General features: G+C 46.9%; 1 protein-coding gene across 2 annotated transcripts; it reads right to left on the reverse strand.

Annotated features, from left to right (window-relative positions):
* Positions 1 to 1579: 1579 nt before the first annotated feature.
* Positions 1580 to 16524, reverse strand: ece2b (endothelin converting enzyme 2b). Of its 2 annotated transcripts, XM_068584521.1 has the most exons (19): positions 16289 to 16524; positions 10108 to 10194; positions 9473 to 9608; positions 8772 to 8987; positions 7755 to 7879; positions 7326 to 7472; positions 6738 to 6803; positions 6467 to 6655; positions 5052 to 5194; positions 4775 to 4889; positions 4097 to 4207; positions 3875 to 3973; positions 3686 to 3763; positions 3455 to 3558; positions 3224 to 3334; positions 3026 to 3093; positions 2619 to 2809; positions 2394 to 2489; positions 1581 to 1795 (listed from the first exon to the last, which is right to left on the reverse strand). In XM_068584521.1, exons 1-19 carry the CDS (start codon positions 16319 to 16321, stop codon positions 1619 to 1621), a joined length of 2292 nt encoding a protein of 763 aa, XP_068440622.1. In that variant the 5' UTR covers positions 16322 to 16524; the 3' UTR covers positions 1581 to 1618. The 2 variants fall into 2 exon arrangements, with proteins under 2 accessions (XP_068440621.1, XP_068440622.1); XM_068584520.1 differs by having other exon boundaries at positions 1580 to 1795; positions 3875 to 4207.
* Positions 16525 to 18803: the final 2279 nt, after the last annotated feature.

The raw sequence follows: 18803 nt of genomic DNA on the forward strand, positions 1-18803 counted from the left end.
CACACACACCGTGTTGAGTATCCAGGTGAGCAGCTCCACCTGCTGTCAGAAGCAGCTCCCTGCACTGAGCAGCAGCACTAGGGGATTGTGGGTAATACCGTTGAGGTAACTAACGTTTTAAACGGTTAAACTCTTGAAGTTTAACAGTCTTCTGTGTTTTATACTCCATTTCTTTAACATTTCTTCATAAAGTGTTTCGTCTCAAACTACTAAAAGTAAAACTAAAATAAAAGTTAAACTGTTTAAACTTCTTAACTTTTCTGCAGAAGCTGTGAACTCCCACGCTAGTGGTAGTCCTTGAACGCCCCGAGCTGGTTTTAGAGTCGACCTTCGGGTCACATGACACGCTAGAGGTCATCGTGCTACTAAACACTTCCTTTAACTTTTTAAGGCGGTATTTCAAAGTTCATCATTAATTAAAGTTAAAGTTGGTTTAAAAACATTTACGCTAAATCTCTTTATTTCTACCTTAAAACTGAAGATAATTAAATTAAAGGCTTTTCTTTATTCAGTTTTAATTTCCTTTGAAATTACTCATGAAATTGCACTTAAACTTAAAAATTAAGGTTTTTTTTTTAAGGATTACACGAAACAAAACATGGTATATTTATAGTATTTTGATATTTTAATGGGATATATATATCTATATATGTATAGATATAGATATATATCTATATATAGATATAGATATATATCTATATATAGATATATAGCGTAATATATTTGTATGGTCATTGGATTTATTTTAATTTATTCTATTTTTAAGGCATTTTTCTAAAGAATTAAGGCAACATCTTAAATCCTTAAGGCGTTTGTTGAACGCTGATGTCACCGATGAACACGGAACAGCTGCGACGTGTGGAGAAGTAATTTATATGACTTCTATAGTTTCATATTTCTTGCAGGTTTAAGAACCTTTTAAGGGCTGAAAAGACTAAAAGTGAACCAACAACATTTAGACCTGAACATGTCCTTCAATGCGTTAATGTTTTCATGCTATTTGGTCTTTTTAAGGTGTTTTTCTCCTTAAAAACAATTAAAACCGTGGAACATGTAATTAATCGCTTAATCAACTACTTGAACCATAAATAAATTGATGCCTTCAAACGGTGCTCGGTTGAAGGATGAAGGAGACTTCTGTACACGCGGCCACGACGATGACGCAACGCTTCATCTTCGTCATCACAGTGATGTCATCACAGAGTTACATCGCTTCCACACAACGCACACAAACCAAAGCCCATTAATAACAATAGTCATCATAATAATCAATAACAGTGATCAAACAGAAATCCGCAACATCTTCTCATGTGGCTTCATCATCGTCATCATCATCATCCTCATCATGTCCCTGAAGTCCACTGAGTCCGTTCAGATTGCAGACAGGAAGTGGGTCTTCTGACAGGAAGTCGACAGGTTTCTATTACGGGAAGAGGGTGAAGATCGTCGCTCGTCATCCTCACCAACAGCTGATCGCCTCTGAACCTCCAGAGCTTCCAGTTGAGACACGAACAGACAACCTGACCTAAAGTTTACAACCTACCGGGCCGAGCTCATTAGCCCCGCCCCCTTCCTCTGGACCAAGCTCATTAGCCCCGCCCCCTCCTCTCCAGCCGGTCTACCAGACCTCGCAGCGCCGCCCGGTGTTCATCGGCGTCCCCGCCGGGCACTTGAAGTGGCGGCTGAAGTCGGGGGAGTTGGCGAGCGTGCCGATGACCCGGTACCGGGGCGGGCTGTGGGGGTCGGTCACCAGGCCCTCGTGAGCGCTCTCTGGTGTCCGGACTGAACACCACACCTGGAAAACACAACGCAAGTTGGGTTTCACTTCCTGTCCCCCCAGCAGTTTAATGGTCGGAGGGTGTGGGGCGGGGGGCGTTAAGCTCTAACCAATCAGCAGCGACTGCCAGATCATATGGTGGAAGATATTGTTAGCAGCTGTTAGCTTAGCTTGGTTAATCTGCACAGGAAGGAAGCGACAAATACAAAGAATAGTCATGAACACATGAATATAACACAATGACATGACTTTTACTAAACTTTGGGGTTTTATTTTTTCAATGACTTTTCCAGGCCTGGAAATAACCTTTCAAGAATTCAACGACTTTTCCAGATTTTCCATGACCGTAAGAACCCTGTGACCAGTGAACCCAGTCGGGGCTAGAAAGGAGGTGGTGGATCAGTCTCCATAGCAACAGCTATGTCAATATGTCAGTTACATACGTAGTGTACATTAATAAAATAATAATAATATGCGCAACGTTTCACCGCCTGGTAAATCTTATCGTTTCATCAGCGCAAACCGCTAGTCTACAGATCAGAAGAGGCCCCAGTAAAGAACCCTGTGGGCCGCCTTTCCATTGAGGAGGTCACTGAGGTGCGTTTGTTCTCCTCACCTGAGCAAACCCCAAGAAGAAGAGCTGGTCGTTGGTGAGGTTGACGGCAGGAAGCCTCTTCTCCTCCCCGTTCCTCTGGACCCACGACCGATAGGCCTGAAGGAAAAACGGCCGTTTAGCGGCGATGACGTAACAATCATGGCCCTGCGAGGCCACGCGAGGCCACGCGAGGCCGCCCAGCTCGCCGTACTGAGGTTTGGTTGATCGTCACGTTCTCATACTCACATTGTACGCCGCCTTCAGTCCACCGTTGTCCGCGATGTTTTCCCCGAGCGTCTGCTTTCCGTTGACGTGCTCTCCGTTCACGGTGTAGTGGTTGTACTGGTCCGTCATGCACTCGGTCCTCTGGCGGAACGCCTCCACCGACGAGTTCTGCCACCACGGCCTCAAGTTCCCTTCTTTATCGTACTCGCGACCTGAAGGCGGCAAGGAGGACTCCTCAATGAGGTCTCAAGGAGACTTCACCTCAATGAACAAGGAGACTTCACCTCAATGAACAAGGAGACTTCACCTCAATGAACAAGGAGACTTCACCTCAATGAACAAGGAGACTTCACCTCAATGAACAAGGAGACTTCACCTCAATGAACAAGTCACAAGTGAAGTGAACATGTGACAGGAAGTGGACTCACCCTGATCGTCGAAGGCGTGCGTGAGCTCGTGACCCATCACCACGCCGATGCCGCCGAAGTTCAGCGCCCTGAAAACACACATCATTATATTTATATGATATATATGAATTGCAGTTCACATGTAATACGTCCTGAGAGACTGACAGACAGACAGACAGACAGACAGACAGACAGACAGACAGGTGGAGGTAAACGGACTTGGGGTGGTCGTGGGCGTAGAAAGGAGCTTGGAGGATCCCAGCAGGGAAGACGATGCCGTTCTTAGTGGGCATGTAGTAGGCGTTAACTGTGGGAGGAGTCATGCTCCACCTGAGAGGAGAGGAGACAACTTTTTGTGATATTATGTGTCAAACCGGCGATACATAAAGTGTGTGTGTCAGCACGCGACTGGTTGTGTTGGTGTGTGTTACTGGTCTTCGTCATCATTACTGGTCTTTGTTGGGAGTCTTCCTCAGCTGGTCGGCCATCACCCGCGACGAGAAGTTGTAGAAGTTCAACATGTTCTGGAAGAAGCTGTCGTCGGACACGTCGTACTGAACACAGAGAGACACCAGACACCTGTCTTACTACCATGACACCTGTCTTACTGTCCACAAGTGAATGAGACACCTGTCCTACCCGTCTACAGGTGAAGAGACATGATTGACAGCTGTCGCCTACCCCGTCAAACACGTCGTCCAGCTCTTTGGGGTCCAGGATGAATTCTGGGAAACCGATCATGTCGTAGATTGCGTCTGCCTAACGGAGACAAACGGAGACAATGAGACCAATCTGCACTTTCACCTCCACCTGTCTGTCTGTCCAGCTGTCTGTCTGTCCACCTGTCTGTCCACCTGTCTGTCTCTGTACCTTGTCTTTAGCAGCCCGTTTCGTGTGGTCGTCCATCCAGTTGAGTCGGTCCAGAGCTTCTTTAAATGCTGAGCGGATCTCGTTAATCATCTCCTCAGCCTGAGGGGCGGAGACACAGGAGATCAGACCTGCACCTGGTCCAGGACCAGCTAATCCAGGACCAGCTGATCCAGGACCAGTTGGATCTCTGATCAGTGTTTCCTCAGCGGTTCTGCGACTCACGATGTCTTTGCTGTGCTTGTCGAAGGTGGCCTTAACGAAGAGCGCCCCCAGGGCGAAGCCCAGGGTGTCGTCAGTGTTCCCGATGCAGGTCTGCCAGCGGGGGGTGCAGGACTGCAACGAACCCACAACTAGTTACACACAAGTGGGACCAGCCACAGGAAGTAGAATACCAGTGTGGACATAGGACATACAGCTGGTTGGGTACCCACACAGGTGGAACCTTCCTGGTTTCCAAAACCAGTGAAAACCAGCGTTAATCCATACAGACAGTTTCCAGGGATTTAGAAGCACTTAGAGTTCACCAGTTAGAGGTATTTGTACATCAGTTACAACCAGTAACAGACAGATATAACCAGTTTGCCCAGTACAGGAGGAGCTTACAAAACCAGGTAAGAACCAGCCAAAAAAAGAAATTACAGCTCAACCCCTGAACTGATTCCCAGTAGAACCCATTAACGTCAGTAAGAAGCATGACAGATAGAACCAGTGAACGCGCCACCAGTTCCTGCAACAGAACTGGGACTGGCAGGAAGATTACCGACCGTCATTACTGTAGTATGAGACGTATTTGTACCTGCTGCTGTAAAATAAATAAATGGATCAGTAGGAGTACTTGTAATAAAAGTTGTAGTACTTGTGGTGGCAGAAGTACTTGCAGCAGTACTGCAGTAGAAGTACCTTCTTGGTCCCGTACAGGCTCTCCAGCAGTTTGTCCTGAGCGTTCTCAAAGCGCTGGTCCAGACTGGCCACGCTCTTCTGGACCAGCGTCCACATCATGTAGTTGTTCAGCAGACTGGGAGCCAGACAGTCAGGTGAGACAGGTCAGACAGACAGACAGACAGGTGAGACAGACAGACAGAGAAGGAGACAGGTGAGACAGACAGACAGAGAAGGAGACAGGTGAGACACCTCCTGCCGCCGTCCACTGATGAGCGACTGATGGTGCCGGACTCACCTGCGGTCCGTCTTGTTGAGGAGCTCGGACACCTGCTGCAGGTACTCTCTGGCATACAGGACCACAGGCTCCGTGTCGTTGAGCTCCAGGGGGGACAGCGAGGACGACAGGTAGTCCAGCCAGTCCACGGACGGGGCCAGCACCTAGGCACCAACGAAGAAGAGATGCATCCTCTGGGTCAGGTTGTGTTTGCTTAGAGAACTTTGAGGTTAGGGTTTAGAGTTAGGATGAGGGCCTAAAGGGCTACTAAAGACAATGTAAGGGTTTAGGATGAGGGCCTAAAGGGCTACTAAAGACAAGGTAAGGGTTTAGGATGAGGGCTTAAGGGCTACTAAAGACAAGGTAAGGGTTTAGGATGAGGGCCTAAAGGGCTACTAAAGACAAGGTAAGGGTTTAGGATGAGGGCCTAAAGGGCTACTAAAGACAAGGTAAGGGTTTAGGATGAGGGCCTAAAGGGCTACTAAAGACAAGGTAAGGGTTTAGGATGAGGGCCTAAAGGGCTACTAAAGACAAGGTAAGGGTTTAGGATGAGGGCTTAAGGGCTACTAAAGACAAGGTATGGGTTTAGGATGAGGGCTTAAGGGCTACTAAAGACAAGGTAAGGGTTTAGGATGAGGGCCTAAAGGGCTACTAAAGACAAGGTAAGGGTTTAGGATGAGGGCTTAAGGGCTACTAAAGACAAGGTAAGGGTTTGTTAAAGGTTATTAAAGTTTATTCAAGCGTATTAAAGGTTATTAAAGTTTTAAAGAGTGATCAATAAGCAGAGGTCCATACGAGAGTTGACCAGCAGAGGGCACTGGAGGTCAAACATTTCACTTTAAGTTCTCCTTCAGCGACACGGATGAACTCGCCAGAGAAGAAATGATTCAGTTAGAGAACGTTAACAATAAGATAAGATCAGTTATTAAACATACTCGTCACAATAACAGAGGAACAGGAAACTGGCGACCCCTTAGACTGTGAGGAGGGATTTTGGGCTCGACAACATAAATACAGTTTAATATTTTCTGTGGAAACACGTTTTTGTTCTGATTGTTCACATCTGAAGACATTAGAACTGTGTTCCAGCATGAAGGTCACGCTCTGATGGACACATGGGGGAGGGTGTATCACATGACACAACCATGAGGCCCGAGACGTCAACAACAACAAATAAAAACATTATCTTTGCTTCTTTTGTTTTTTACGACGAGGACGAAGAGAAAAAACGACTGGATCCAGAAAGCTGAAGACGGATCTGTGTTTATATAATCACATAACAATGGTTATCTAACCCCGCCCACTTCTGCAGGATGCAGGCGCATGGCAACAGCTCATGGCAACTGTTACCATGGTGACTCTGTGAGCATCTGCTATCCTGAAGGACAGAGAGAGAGAGGGAGGGAGAGAGGGAGGGAGAGAGAGACAGCCCTCACCTGCAGCTCAGAGATGGTGACCTTGTGGTAGATCTTCTCCTCGTCCCTCCGCTGGTCCTGAGGGACGGTGATGTTGGCGAGCGCCGTCTCAAAGTCCAGAATCTGCTGCATCAGGATGTGAGTGGAGCTCCTCTCGCCCCCCAGCAGCCCCCCCAGCTCCACCATGTAGTCCAGGTACGCCACCAGCACCTGCAGGCGCAGCACACCACGTCACCCTGGACCACTGCGCGGGTCAGAGTCCACGACCTCTGAATCAACTTGAAGTCCTCACCTTCTCGTTGGCCGTCCTGTTGAGGTAATAGTCTCTGGACGGCAGGAAGAGCCCCGATTGGTCCAACTGGGGACAGGAAGCCAACAGGTGAGTGACTCACCTGTGGACCAATCAGCTGAGAGGATCATATTCACATTTTCTTGAATCTATTAATTAAAAAAGCACGGATGGAGGAGTCTCAACAAATTGGACCATTTTGTTCCCGTGTTGTCGGGGCCAGAACATTCTGCTTCCTCCAGAGTGGAGACAGAAACAGTTTGAGAACCTCTGCTGAACATTCAGATGACGCTTCGATCCAAAGCGACTCACATGTTGCTCTACACACCGTAGACACAGCAACGGGGAGCACTCAGGGGTCAAGTGTCTTGCTCAAGGACACGTCGACAGGGATGAGTGGAGCCGGGGTTCAAACCACCGGGCGTGCCAACCACTAAGCCACAGTCCACCCTGGTACAATCTGGTTCTGGTTTAGTCTGGTTCTAGTGATGTTTTTACTTCTCGTTCTAGTTCTGGTAGAGTCGGGTTCAGGTTTGGTCCTGGTTCTGTTTCAGTCTGGTCCAGGTTCTGGTCCAGTCTGGTTCTGGTTACCTGGATGACATTGCTGTTGGAGTTCTTGGGATCGGCGTTGACTCCGACGCTGAAGAAGGGCTGAGCTCTGTAGGGACCAGAGACCGCCTTCAGAACCTCCATGAAGTTCTCCTTCTCCCAGGGGCCCGTCATGTTCCAGCCCCCGATCTACAGAACCAACAGAGTCCGGTTCAGAGTCCAGAGTTAATAAACGCTACGTCGGTTTTAATACTAAATAATAATTAAAATAGTTAATAAAAAAGATAAAATAATGTTGATGCATAATAATAACAATAATACAGTTTACTAATAAAATAATTCCTTCACCAGCTTCAAACTTTAAAACAGCCGACAATTGTCTTGGTATGTTGTGCAATCTGCTTTTGTCCTCCAGAAGCTGTAAAGACAGATTCTTTCCAGATGTCCTTGAACGCATCGTGATGTAGTTACCTTGGCGATGAGGTCCACAAGAGGCTGAGCCCCGAGCTCCTCGATCCTCTGGGTGTTGAGGCACGACAGGTAGTAGGACTGGGTCTTCCTCTCGGCCTCGCTGCTGCCGTTGAAGGTCCCGTTCTCTACACAAGGAGGGTTACGTTAGTCTGTAACTGTCTCACTCTCTAGACCACCTGTCTGTCTCTAAAGGAGGTTTAGACCCCGAAATAATACAAGTTACTAGACAGACTGAAGCTCTGGGTAGGACTCTCTGGAGCTCTCAACTGGTTTGTATCCTACTTGAAGGGCCGACAATACTTTGTGTCGATACCTAACTACACTTCAGAGCTGACTAGAATGACATGTGGTGTTCCACAAGGCTCAATACTGGGGCCTCATGTGGTGTTCCTCAAGGCTCAATACTGGGCCTCATGTGGTGTTCCACAAGGCTCAATACTGGGCCTCATGTGGTGTTCCTCAAGGCTCAATACTGGGGCCTCATGTGGTGTTCCTCAAGGCTCAATACTGGGGCCTCATGTGGTGTTCCTCAAGGCTCAATACTGGGGCCTCATGTGGTGTTCCCCAAGGCTCAATACTGGGGCCTCATGTGGTGTTCCTCAAGGCTCAATACTGGGCCTCATGTGGTGTTCCCCAAGGCTCAATACTGGGCCTCATGTGGTGTTCCTCAAGGCTCAATACTGGGCCTCATGTGGTGTTCCTCAAGGCTCAATACTGGGGTCTCATGTGGTGTTCCCCAAGGCTCAATACTGGGGCCTCATGTGGTGTTCCTCAAGGCTCAATACTGGGGCCTCATGTGGTGTTCCCCAAGGCTCAATACTGGGGCCTCTTCGGTTCAACATCTTCATGCTTCCACTGGCTCAGATTATGAAAAACAACAATGTGTGTTACCATAATTATGATAAGAGCTTTCATCCAATCAGATTTCACCTTAGCTGGCCTTTGCAGATTAAAGTAAACGGGGACATTGTTGTTGATCGTCATAGTCCCCCCCCCCCCCCCCCGCCACCTCCTCACCCAGCAGGTGCTTGAGCAGGGCCTGGTTCTGCTCCCAGATCCGGTTGAAGGTCGACCACCTGGAGCGCCCGTCCGGCAGCGGGTTCTTCCTCATCCAGCCTCCGCAGGCAAACTGGTAGAAGTCGCTGCACGGGTCGGCGCTGCGGTCCATGGCCTCCACCATCTGACTCGCCACCGTGACGCACGCCTCCGACAGGCACAGGCCACGCCCACCGTCTGCACGGCATGATGGGAAATACAACACACTGAGCTGAAGAAGCAGGAAGTGTTTTAAAAACTTTTGTGTCTGTGAGACAAAGACAAAGGAGAGGAGGAAACGAGGAGGCTGGGAAGGAGAAAAGGAAGGGTGGGCGTAAATGAGGAGGGAAGGAGGACACAGAAGGGAAAGGGCGAGGTAAAGGGAAGGAAAGGAAGAACAAGAAAAGGGAAAAGAAATATGAGGCAGAGAAGGAAAGAAAGAGAGGACAAGAAGGACGTGATAGGGAAGGAACAAAGGAGGGGGATAAAGAGAGGATGAAGTAGAGCAGTAATGAAAGGACAGTAGAAAAGGAGTAGGAAAGGAAAGACGAGCGAGACTGGACAGGAAATGAGGAAGGGCGGGCGGGGGGGGAGGGGTTAGGAAAGGAAAGGAGGGATTAAAGGAGGACAGAGGACTGAAGGGGGTTCAAAGAAGGAGGGTGGGCGGGGCTTGGAGGAGTTACCTGAGCTGAACCCCAGACCCAGGACCAGCAGGGACGCCAGCAGGGCCAGCAGGGAGGCCAGCAGCAGAACCGACAGCAGAACCTCCAGCTGGGTCCTCCGGCCCAGGAAGTCCACGCCCCCCTTCCTGAAGCCCACCTGAGAGACAGACCGGACAGGCTGAGGACTCAGGGTCTAGGTACACTCGGGGTGGGGGGTTATGGGACTTTTAAAATAACAAAGGAAACAAACTGATAACAATCGTCTGCAAAACTTTATTAAAATAGTTAAAGTGTAATGAAAGCACAGTGGGGGTCCGGATGAAGGGTTCATAATGGTCCGATACCCCACGGACACTAAGACTCACTGAACCTCCTCCAGAGGGGTCAGACCAGGCGGTGGTCCAGCACCCCCACCGGGCCTCTCTTTGTGGGAAGAGGACCCCCACGATGTGGCCCCCCGCTGGGCTTCAGTCTGAGCCCCTGACCCCCCTACTCCCCCACCATCGACCTCCCAAGGTCTGAGAAGTGGATTTAAGTCTCTCTGAGATCACCTGGGACCAGTGAGAGGGGGATTTAGGAAGATGTCCTAGTCGCAATAAAAAAAATAAAAATAAATAAAAGTCTCCTTTCTTTGCAATTGTGTTGCGTTCACTGACCTCCACTCGGTCAGGAGACGAGGGCGCCTCAACCGGGGCGTCCGACACCTCGTCCTCTTCAAACGTAGCTCGTTTATAGTTGGACATCTGCAGAGAGATGGAGACACATGAGGTCATGAGGACATGAGGACGTGAGGACGTGAGGACGTGAGGACGTGAGGACGTGAGGACGTGAGGACGCGAGTGGGGACAGGAACAGAACAGGTCTTATTCACGGTGACAAAAACAGTACTTCCACTTTTTCAGGAGCAGTTTCTGACCTTTACTCTGACAGTATTCATGTAACTATTCATAAAGCCTCATCTGAAGAAGTAAAGGCGTTCGCCGGCTTCCTGTCTCGGAGGACTCGTCCTCGTGAGCGCTTCACTCTTCAGGAATCAATCGCTCGTCTCTATTTATTATTCATTGAAAGCTCAAGCTGCCTTCAGGGACTCGACATCTGAGCTCAGCATTCAAGACACAACCTCGGAGGTTTGATTGCCGGACCGGCCGGATTGTAAGTCATATTTAACATCACAGGTAACAGTAATGCCCCCCCACCCAACGCCCGCCCCTCCTTCCCGCCAAAGTAAAACAACTTACTTTTACAGTCGAGTACATAAAACAGTGAATATTAGTTTTTATACTCAAGTTTCTAAGCAGATTAGACTAAAGTTTACTATTTACTGAGGGAATAAATCAAGAGAAGTAGTTATTTATATAGACTTCTATACAACCAGAGGAGCCCCCTCTGGTGGTCAGGAGAGCGCTTGCAGTAACTTGTCATTATTTATATATTGATCCAGTTCTTTACCTTAATGTATATTAAAGTACATGTACGTGTTGAAAGAAGAAGTATAACATCTGCTACTCGGTGGTGAACTCCAGCTTGTGTCAGCAGCATGTGGAGGTCTTTAAGTGTGAACAAATAAATCTTCTCTTCCTCTGTTTACACTCAGCCCCCAGTGGACGTGAGGCAGGAACACAAACAGCCCTGGGCTCTGACACACACACACACACACACACACACACACACACACACACACACACACACACACACACACACACATTTTATGAACTTAAACAGACGAGTTCACCACAGAAACTACTGCAGTGCTAGCATGTTAGCATCACAGCTCTATGTTTGAGGACACTTCTGGTCCTCAGAGAGAGGACATAGAGAGGACATAGAGAGGACATAGAGAGGACATAGAGAGGACATAGTGAGGACATAGAGAGGACATAGAGAGGACATAGAGAGGACATAGAGAGGACATAGAGAGGACATAGTGAGGACATAGAGAGGACATAGAGAGGACATAGAGAGGACATAGTGAGGACATAGTGAGGACATAGAGAGGACATAGTGAGGACATAGAGAGGACATAGTGAGGACATAGAGAGGACATAGAGAGGACATAGAGAGGACATAGTGAGGACATAGAGAGGACATAGTGAGGACATAGTGAGGACATAGAGAGGACATAGAGAGGACATAGAGAGGACATAGAGAGGACATAGTGAGGACATAGAGAGGACATAGAGAGGACATAGAGAGGACATAGTGAGGACATAGTGAGGACATAGAGAGGACATAGTGAGGACATAGAGAGGACATAGAGAGGACATAGAGAGGACATAGTGAGGACATAGAGAGGACATAGTGAGGACATAGTGAGGACATAGTGAGGACATAGAGAGGACATAGTGAGGACATAGAGAGGACATAGAGAGGACATAGAGAGGACATAGTGAGGACATAGAGAGGACATAGTGAGGACATAGAGAGGACATAGTGAGGACATAGTGAGGACATAGAGAGGACATAGAGAGGACATAGTGAGGACATAGTGAGGACATAGTGAGGACATAGAGAGGACATAGTGAGGACATAGAGAGGACATAGAGAGGACATAGAGAGGACATAGTGAGGACATAGAGAGGACATAGTGAGGACATAGAGAGGACATAGAGAGGACATAGTGAGGACATAGTGAGGACATAGAGAGGACATAGACAGGACATAGAGAGGACATAGTGAGGACATAGAGAGGACATAGAGAGGACATAGAGAGGACATAGAGAGGACATAGTGAGGACATAGAGAGGACATAGAGAGGACATAGAGAGGACATAGAGAGGACATAGTGAGGACATAGAGAGGACATAGAGAGGACATAGTGAGGACATAGAGAGGACATAGTGAGGACATAGTGAGGACATAGAGAGGACATAGAGAGGACATAGTGAGGACATAGAGAGGACATAGTGAGGACATAGTGAGGACATAGAGAGGACATAGAGAGGACATAGTGAGGACATAGAGAGGACATAGAGAGGACATAGAGAGGACATAGAGAGGACATAGTGAGGACATAGTGAGGACATAGAGAGGTATTCCTGCAGACTGTCTTCCTGCCTGACGGCCCGACAGGAAACTAAAGGTTTCCAACTGTTTCCTTCCTGAAGTCTCTCTCTCTCTCTCTCTCTCTCTCTCTCTCTCTCTCTCTCTCTCTCTCTCTCTCTCTCTCTCTCTCTCTCTCTCTCTCTCATGACGCACACATAGGGGTGGGGGTGTGGGGGTTGCTAGGAGACGAGTGGGTGTTATATATCTCCGTAGAGGGTGATGATGTCATCGTGTGTGTAATTAGATAAAGTAGTGAATCATCTCCATTCTGCTCTCATGGAGCTCACTGCAGCTTATGTAACATCTGTCTGTCTTCAGAGACACGGAGGACACCTGACTGTTGACCTCAGCACCTGAAGCCCCCCCCCCCCTCACACACACACACACACACACACACACACACACACACACACACCTCTTGGACCTCCCCCATGCGACCTCTAGCTCCAGACCAGCAGCACCACTGAAACCAGTCTGAGGTTTAACTGAAGATGAAGAAGGAGGTGATGAAGAGCCACTCAGGTTTTAAAAGATGAAGATATGTTGCTCAGATGGAAACTGATCATGTAGATGATGATGATGATGATGGTGGTGGTGAGGAAGATGATCAGATACCAACAGTTGGTGGTCGGGGGCTTTTGGTTTGTTTTGATGCTGAAATGGAAACTGGGCGTCTTAAGACAGGAAGTCACAGAGCTGCAGACAGGAAGCAGTAAACCCTGCCCAACACACACACACACACACACACACACACACACACACACTGCCAGCTTGGGAATGTTCACACAAAGACAATCAAAGGAAAACGTCTTAAACTGTGATGAAGAATCAATGGTACACGTCTTTAGATGTTTACATCTCTTTAGATGTTTACACGTCTTTAGATGTTTACATCTCTTTAGATGTTTACATCTCTTTAGATGTTTACACGTCTTTAGATGTTTACACGTCTTTAGATGTTTACACGTCTTTAGATGTTTACAGCTCTTTAGATGTTTACAGCTCTTTAGATGTTTACAGCTCTTTAGATGTTTACACGTCTTTAGATGTTTACAGCTCTTTAGATGTTTACACGTCTTTAGATGTTTACACGTCTTTAGATGTTTACATCTCTTTAGATGTTTACACGTCTTTAGATGTTTACACGTCTTTAGATGTTTACATCTCTTTAGATGTGAACATCTCTTTGGACGTTTACATCTTTTTGGACGTTTATATCTACAGATCTACAATATGGAGAGATTATGGGAGCATATTAGATCACTAGAAAGATAAGAACGTAGCCACGTGATGGAAAGAAAACATCTTTTAAGCCTTGACATAATTAGTATGTAATACTTAGTATCTCTAATAATGACTTCGTATTTAATAATGATGACTAAATATATATTTCTTTAATTATTAACTCTAATAACGACTTAGTACACTGGTGTCAAACTCGAGGCCTGCGGGTCGAATCCGGCCCGCCACGTCATTGTTTGTGGCCCAAAAACATACGCTGGTCTTCAGATTAAAGTCTGTGCTGCTTCACAGTGTTCAGTCACCTTGGACTACATCTCCCACAATGCATGTGGATTTTGTGACCCACGATGAACGGCATCCTGCCGCAAGAAAGCAATGTTTCCATATCGCCGATTAACCAAAGACAAGTTATTAAGTTGGAAAAACTGACAAATAATCCCAAAGTCCAAGAAAAGAAAGCTAGTATCTCTATAATGACATAATATCTATATTAATGACTTATTATCTCTGATAGTGACTTTTTATCTCTAATAGTTACTTATTATCTCTAATAGTTACTTAGTATCTATATTAATGACTTATTATCTCTAATAGTGACTTATTTTATGTGCTCCCTTGCTCCTTCAGGCCTCTTTATGTCTTCTTGGACCATGTGACCATGAACATGTGCTGTGATTGGTCAGTGAATCTAGCGTCTCACCTAGAAGCTAGAACCTCAGGACTTACTGAAGGCCTATATTTGATTATGTTACTGTTACTGTTTTATACATTTACAATATTTAATCATAAACTAGCCACAACGCTGTTGCTGCTGCACCTGGGGCTGCTGCTGCACCTGGGGCTGCTGCTGCACCTGGGGCTGCTGCTGCACCTGGGGCTGCTGCTGCACCTGGGGCTGCTGCTGCACCTGGGGCTGCTGCTGCACCTGGGGCTGCTGCTGCACCTGGGGCTGCTGCTGCACCTGGGGCTGCTGCTGCACCTGGGGCTGCTGCTGCACCTGGGGCTGCTGCTGCACCTGGGGCTGCTGCTGCACCTGGGGCTGCTGCTGCACCTGGGGCTGCTGCTGCACCTGGGGCTGCTGCTGCACCTGGGGCTGCTGCTGCACCTGGGGCTGCTGTACTGCAACGCCATATCTGTGCACTATGGAGAGTGTCAGTGAGTCGCTCTGTGACGGAAACTCCAGAAACTCTTTCTGCCTCTGATCCGCCTGATGTGACGATACGGCCTCGCTGAAGGCCGAGCTCTGACACCACGACCGCCACCGATATAGAAAACAATGACTTAGTCCCTCTAATAGTCACTTAGTATCTCTAATGATGACTCGGTATCTCTAATGATGACTCGGTATCTCTAATGATGACTCGGTATCTCTAATGATGACGCGGTATCTGTAATGATGACTCGGTATCTCTAATGATGACTCGGTATCTCTAATGATGACTCGGTATCTCTAATGATGACTCGGTATCTCTAATGATGACTCGGTATCTCTAATGATGACTCGGTATCTCTAATGATGACTCGGTATCTCTAATGAAGACTCGGTATCTCTAATGATGACTCGGTATCTCTAATGATCTTCTTAAAGTAACTTCTCTCTGACTAGTTTCTAACTAGAGACCAGACCTCTGCTGCTGAAGACGGATCTGTAACGTCGCCCTCTGTCTTTAATATTTGTGTTTATCTGCACACGTGGACTGCATGCTAACGGCTAATGCTAACCAGCCGATTGATTGTCACAATGATCCAATCAGAGATCGGCAAGCCGACAGGTTGAAGCAGCTGAGGGCTCCAGCCGACTGAGCTGGTCTCCTCAGGTGGGCTGAGGGAATGCGGCTCAGCCTGATTACTGAACGCACCCTGGAGGAGCGCTTCATTTTCACACCAGGAACTTCCTGTTTCTAAAAAGCAGAGACTCATTTTAAATATTGAGACTTTTCTCTTGGAGATATTAAATCATTAGTCTGAGAACTTTACAACAAATCTTTTATTTTCTAGTTTGAGTGAAACTTAAAAAGCTATTAAATCATAAACACATTAAATAAATAAAATAAATATTAAATAAAATTTAACATTCAATCGATTCATTGATCGTTTTATTATTGTTATTATTACTATTATTGTTATTATTATTGTTATTATTGTTCTTGTTATTCTTGTCATTGAGTTCATTGTCCCTCATCTGAAAGAACAATTAGTTTAAGTGACGTCATCAGTTCTTCTTCTGTGTTTCTTAACGTCTGAGCGTCCTGTTGAGATATTGATCAGGAACCAATCATCCTGTTTGATCAGTGACGTCAGCAAACACACACACACACACACACACACACACATACACACACACACACACACACGAACGCAAACACGCACAGACGCAGTAACGCACGCGCACCACGCGCAGTGATTGACAGGTGATCAGCATCAGGTGCGCGGACACAGAACCGACCGGTGCGCGAGGGACACGTAGGAGTTGCGTGTGTCGTGTCCGGGCGCATGCACGTTGCGCGTGCACGAACGGTTGTTTGACTTGTGTGTGCGTGCGCGTGTACTCACGGTGTTCCGGAGGTCCTGCAGCGCCACGCTCATCCTGGAGCTCCGAGCCCGAGAACAGAGCGCTACCGACGGCCGCTGCGCCGCCACATCCCGCTGCCTGTCTGTTGCTCTGTGCGTGTGTCTGTGTGTCTGTCTGTCTGTCTCCCTGTCTGTCTGTCTCTCTGTCCTCCTGTCTGTTGTTCCTCCTCCAGTGAGCAGCTCTTCTCCTCTGACTCCGCCCACATCCAACCAGCTTCTCCCTCACAAACAAACACACCCCGAGACAGCGGGGCTGACGTCATCCTTACGGCCTACGTCACCTCCTCCAGCTCGAGCTACCTGTCTGTCTCCCTCTCTCTCTCTCTCTCTCTCTCTCTCTCTCTCTCTCTCTCTCTCTCTCTCTCTCTCTCTCTCTCTTCTTTTTGATCCTTTAAGTTCAGAATAATTAAATATTAGTTTTGTGACTTTTAGAGTTTAGAATGTTTTTGTTATTATTATTTATGAGAATAAACAAAGACATGAAATCACAAACAATCATAAACTCAAAGCAGGAAACAGGAAGTGGAAACTAAAGAACCTCAGGAGAGGAAAGAGGAGCTGATCACTGGTTCCACTGGTTCCACTGGTTCCACTGGTTCTCAGTCTGCAGACACAAACACAGTACTAGTACTCTGTTTTCCGTGTACTTCTACTTCACAACCTCAGAGTTTTCAGACAAAAACAGAAAGGTTTGTAAACATGAAACAGAAGTTTAAGAAAGTCTGAAAATCTGTAAATCTATGTCTTCAAAATGAACCATGTTTTTCTGAAGCGGTGGAGTGACGTCGCCCCCTGCTGGTCGCAGACGCACAGCGCAGCTGGAACCAGTGGAACCAGTGGAACCAGTGAGGACGCTCATGTTCACACACATGAAGAACAGGAAAAGAAGGAAAAGAAACTTACTTACTTATTTACTCTGCTTTACTCATTTCGAATAGTTCTATAATTTATAAGTTAATTTACTAATAAATCTTTTGGCATTTATAAAATAATGAAATTATAATCTGATATTAAAGACGTCAGCAGCATCCTGGGCTCTGATTGGTCAGGTGGTTGTGGGCGGGGCTTCAGGCTCAGTATTGATGTCGTTCAGAGTTCCTCCAGCAGAGGGCGGACTGAGATCACGGATCAGAACCAGGACCAGGAACAGAACTATAACCAGAACCAAAACCAGGACCAGAACCAAGACCAGGACCAGAACTATAACCAGAACTAAGACCAGGACCAGAACCAAGACCAGGACCAGAACTAGGACCAGGACCTGTATATATATATATATATATATATATATATATATATATATATATATATATATATATATATATATATATATATATATATATATATTTATATATTCGTACATATTTATGCATAACTTAGTGACGCTGTGTCGTCATGTTCCACTTTATCGTCCTTGACCCTTAAATGCACTTCATTGACATGGAAGGATGCAGGATACACACACTCTCACACACACACACTCTCACACTCACACACACACACACACACACACACAGCTGTAATTAAAGCTCATTAAGGGTTATTGAAGCGTTTAGAAACGCTGGCCTCTGATTGGCTGACGGCAGCTTCCTGTTTATTAGGAGGAAGTGGCTCCTCTGACATCACAGCTGCACCTGCAGATCACCTCCACAACACAGAGGAAGTACTTGTATATCTGGAGTACAAGTACTTCTACACACTGTGAAAAGTACTGTGTTCAAAACCTGAAGGATCCTGTAACTGAACCAGTCTCAGTCCTCCATAGACCTCAGAGGACACTATGGAGAGACCCAGAACCAGACCCAGAATCAGATTCAGACCCAGAACTAGAACCAGACCCAGAACCAGTTTAACCCCCCCTCCTCCTCTACAATGAGAGCTTTTCTAAATGGACCCTGGTGCTCATTTAATTACCATCTTGGTCCACAAGAGGCGCCAGAACCAACACAGAATGAAAGATCAATATTTCCTCGTTGAGGACTACAAGTACCTTGATGTTGTACTTGTACACTACTTTCTACTGAACTTTTTTAACTGTGTGTGTGTGTGTGTGTGTGTGTGTGTGTGTCTCAGCTGTCAATCATCAGCTCTCATTAAGGTTTAATCCCTGAAAGCTTTTCTTAACAAAGAGTTAATGAATGAAAAGAGCTGCTAATCTGACTGCAGCAGCTGCTTCACACACACACACACACACACACACACACACACACACACACACACACACACACACACACACACACACACACACACACACACAGACACACACAGGCACACACACACACAGGCACACACACACACACACACACACACACACACACACACACACACACAGTGTAGTCCTTATCGCGTAGTGTCTTTAGCTCTTGAACTCTTTACCCTTTTACTTCCTCCCCAGCATTGGGGGCCGAGCTCTTCATCAGGAGTCTTCCTCATCTTCCTCGCTCTCCAGGTCTTCGTGCTCTCATGAATCAAACCTCTGACATGACGCAGCAACACA

This window comes from Clinocottus analis, unplaced genomic scaffold (assembly GCF_023055335.1).
Source record: "Clinocottus analis isolate CAN_PGR_092001 unplaced genomic scaffold, fCliAna1.0.p SCAF_2, whole genome shotgun sequence".
Classification (NCBI taxonomy): Eukaryota; Metazoa; Chordata; class Actinopteri; order Perciformes; family Cottidae; genus Clinocottus; species Clinocottus analis.

Excerpts from the sequence above, each read along its gene's own strand:
- ece2b (XM_068584520.1), bottom strand. The coding sequence starts at position 16,321 with ATGAGCGTGGCGCTGCAGGACCTCCGGAACACC. Across the intron at positions 10,195-16,288 it reads TGCAGGACCTCCGGAACACC|ATGTCCAACTATAAACGAGC; the intron begins GTGAGTACACGC and ends ATCTCTCTGCAG. Across the intron at positions 2,810-3,025 it reads GCACGCCTTCGACGATCAGG|GTCGCGAGTACGATAAAGAA; the intron begins GTGAGTCCACTT and ends TGCCGCCTTCAG.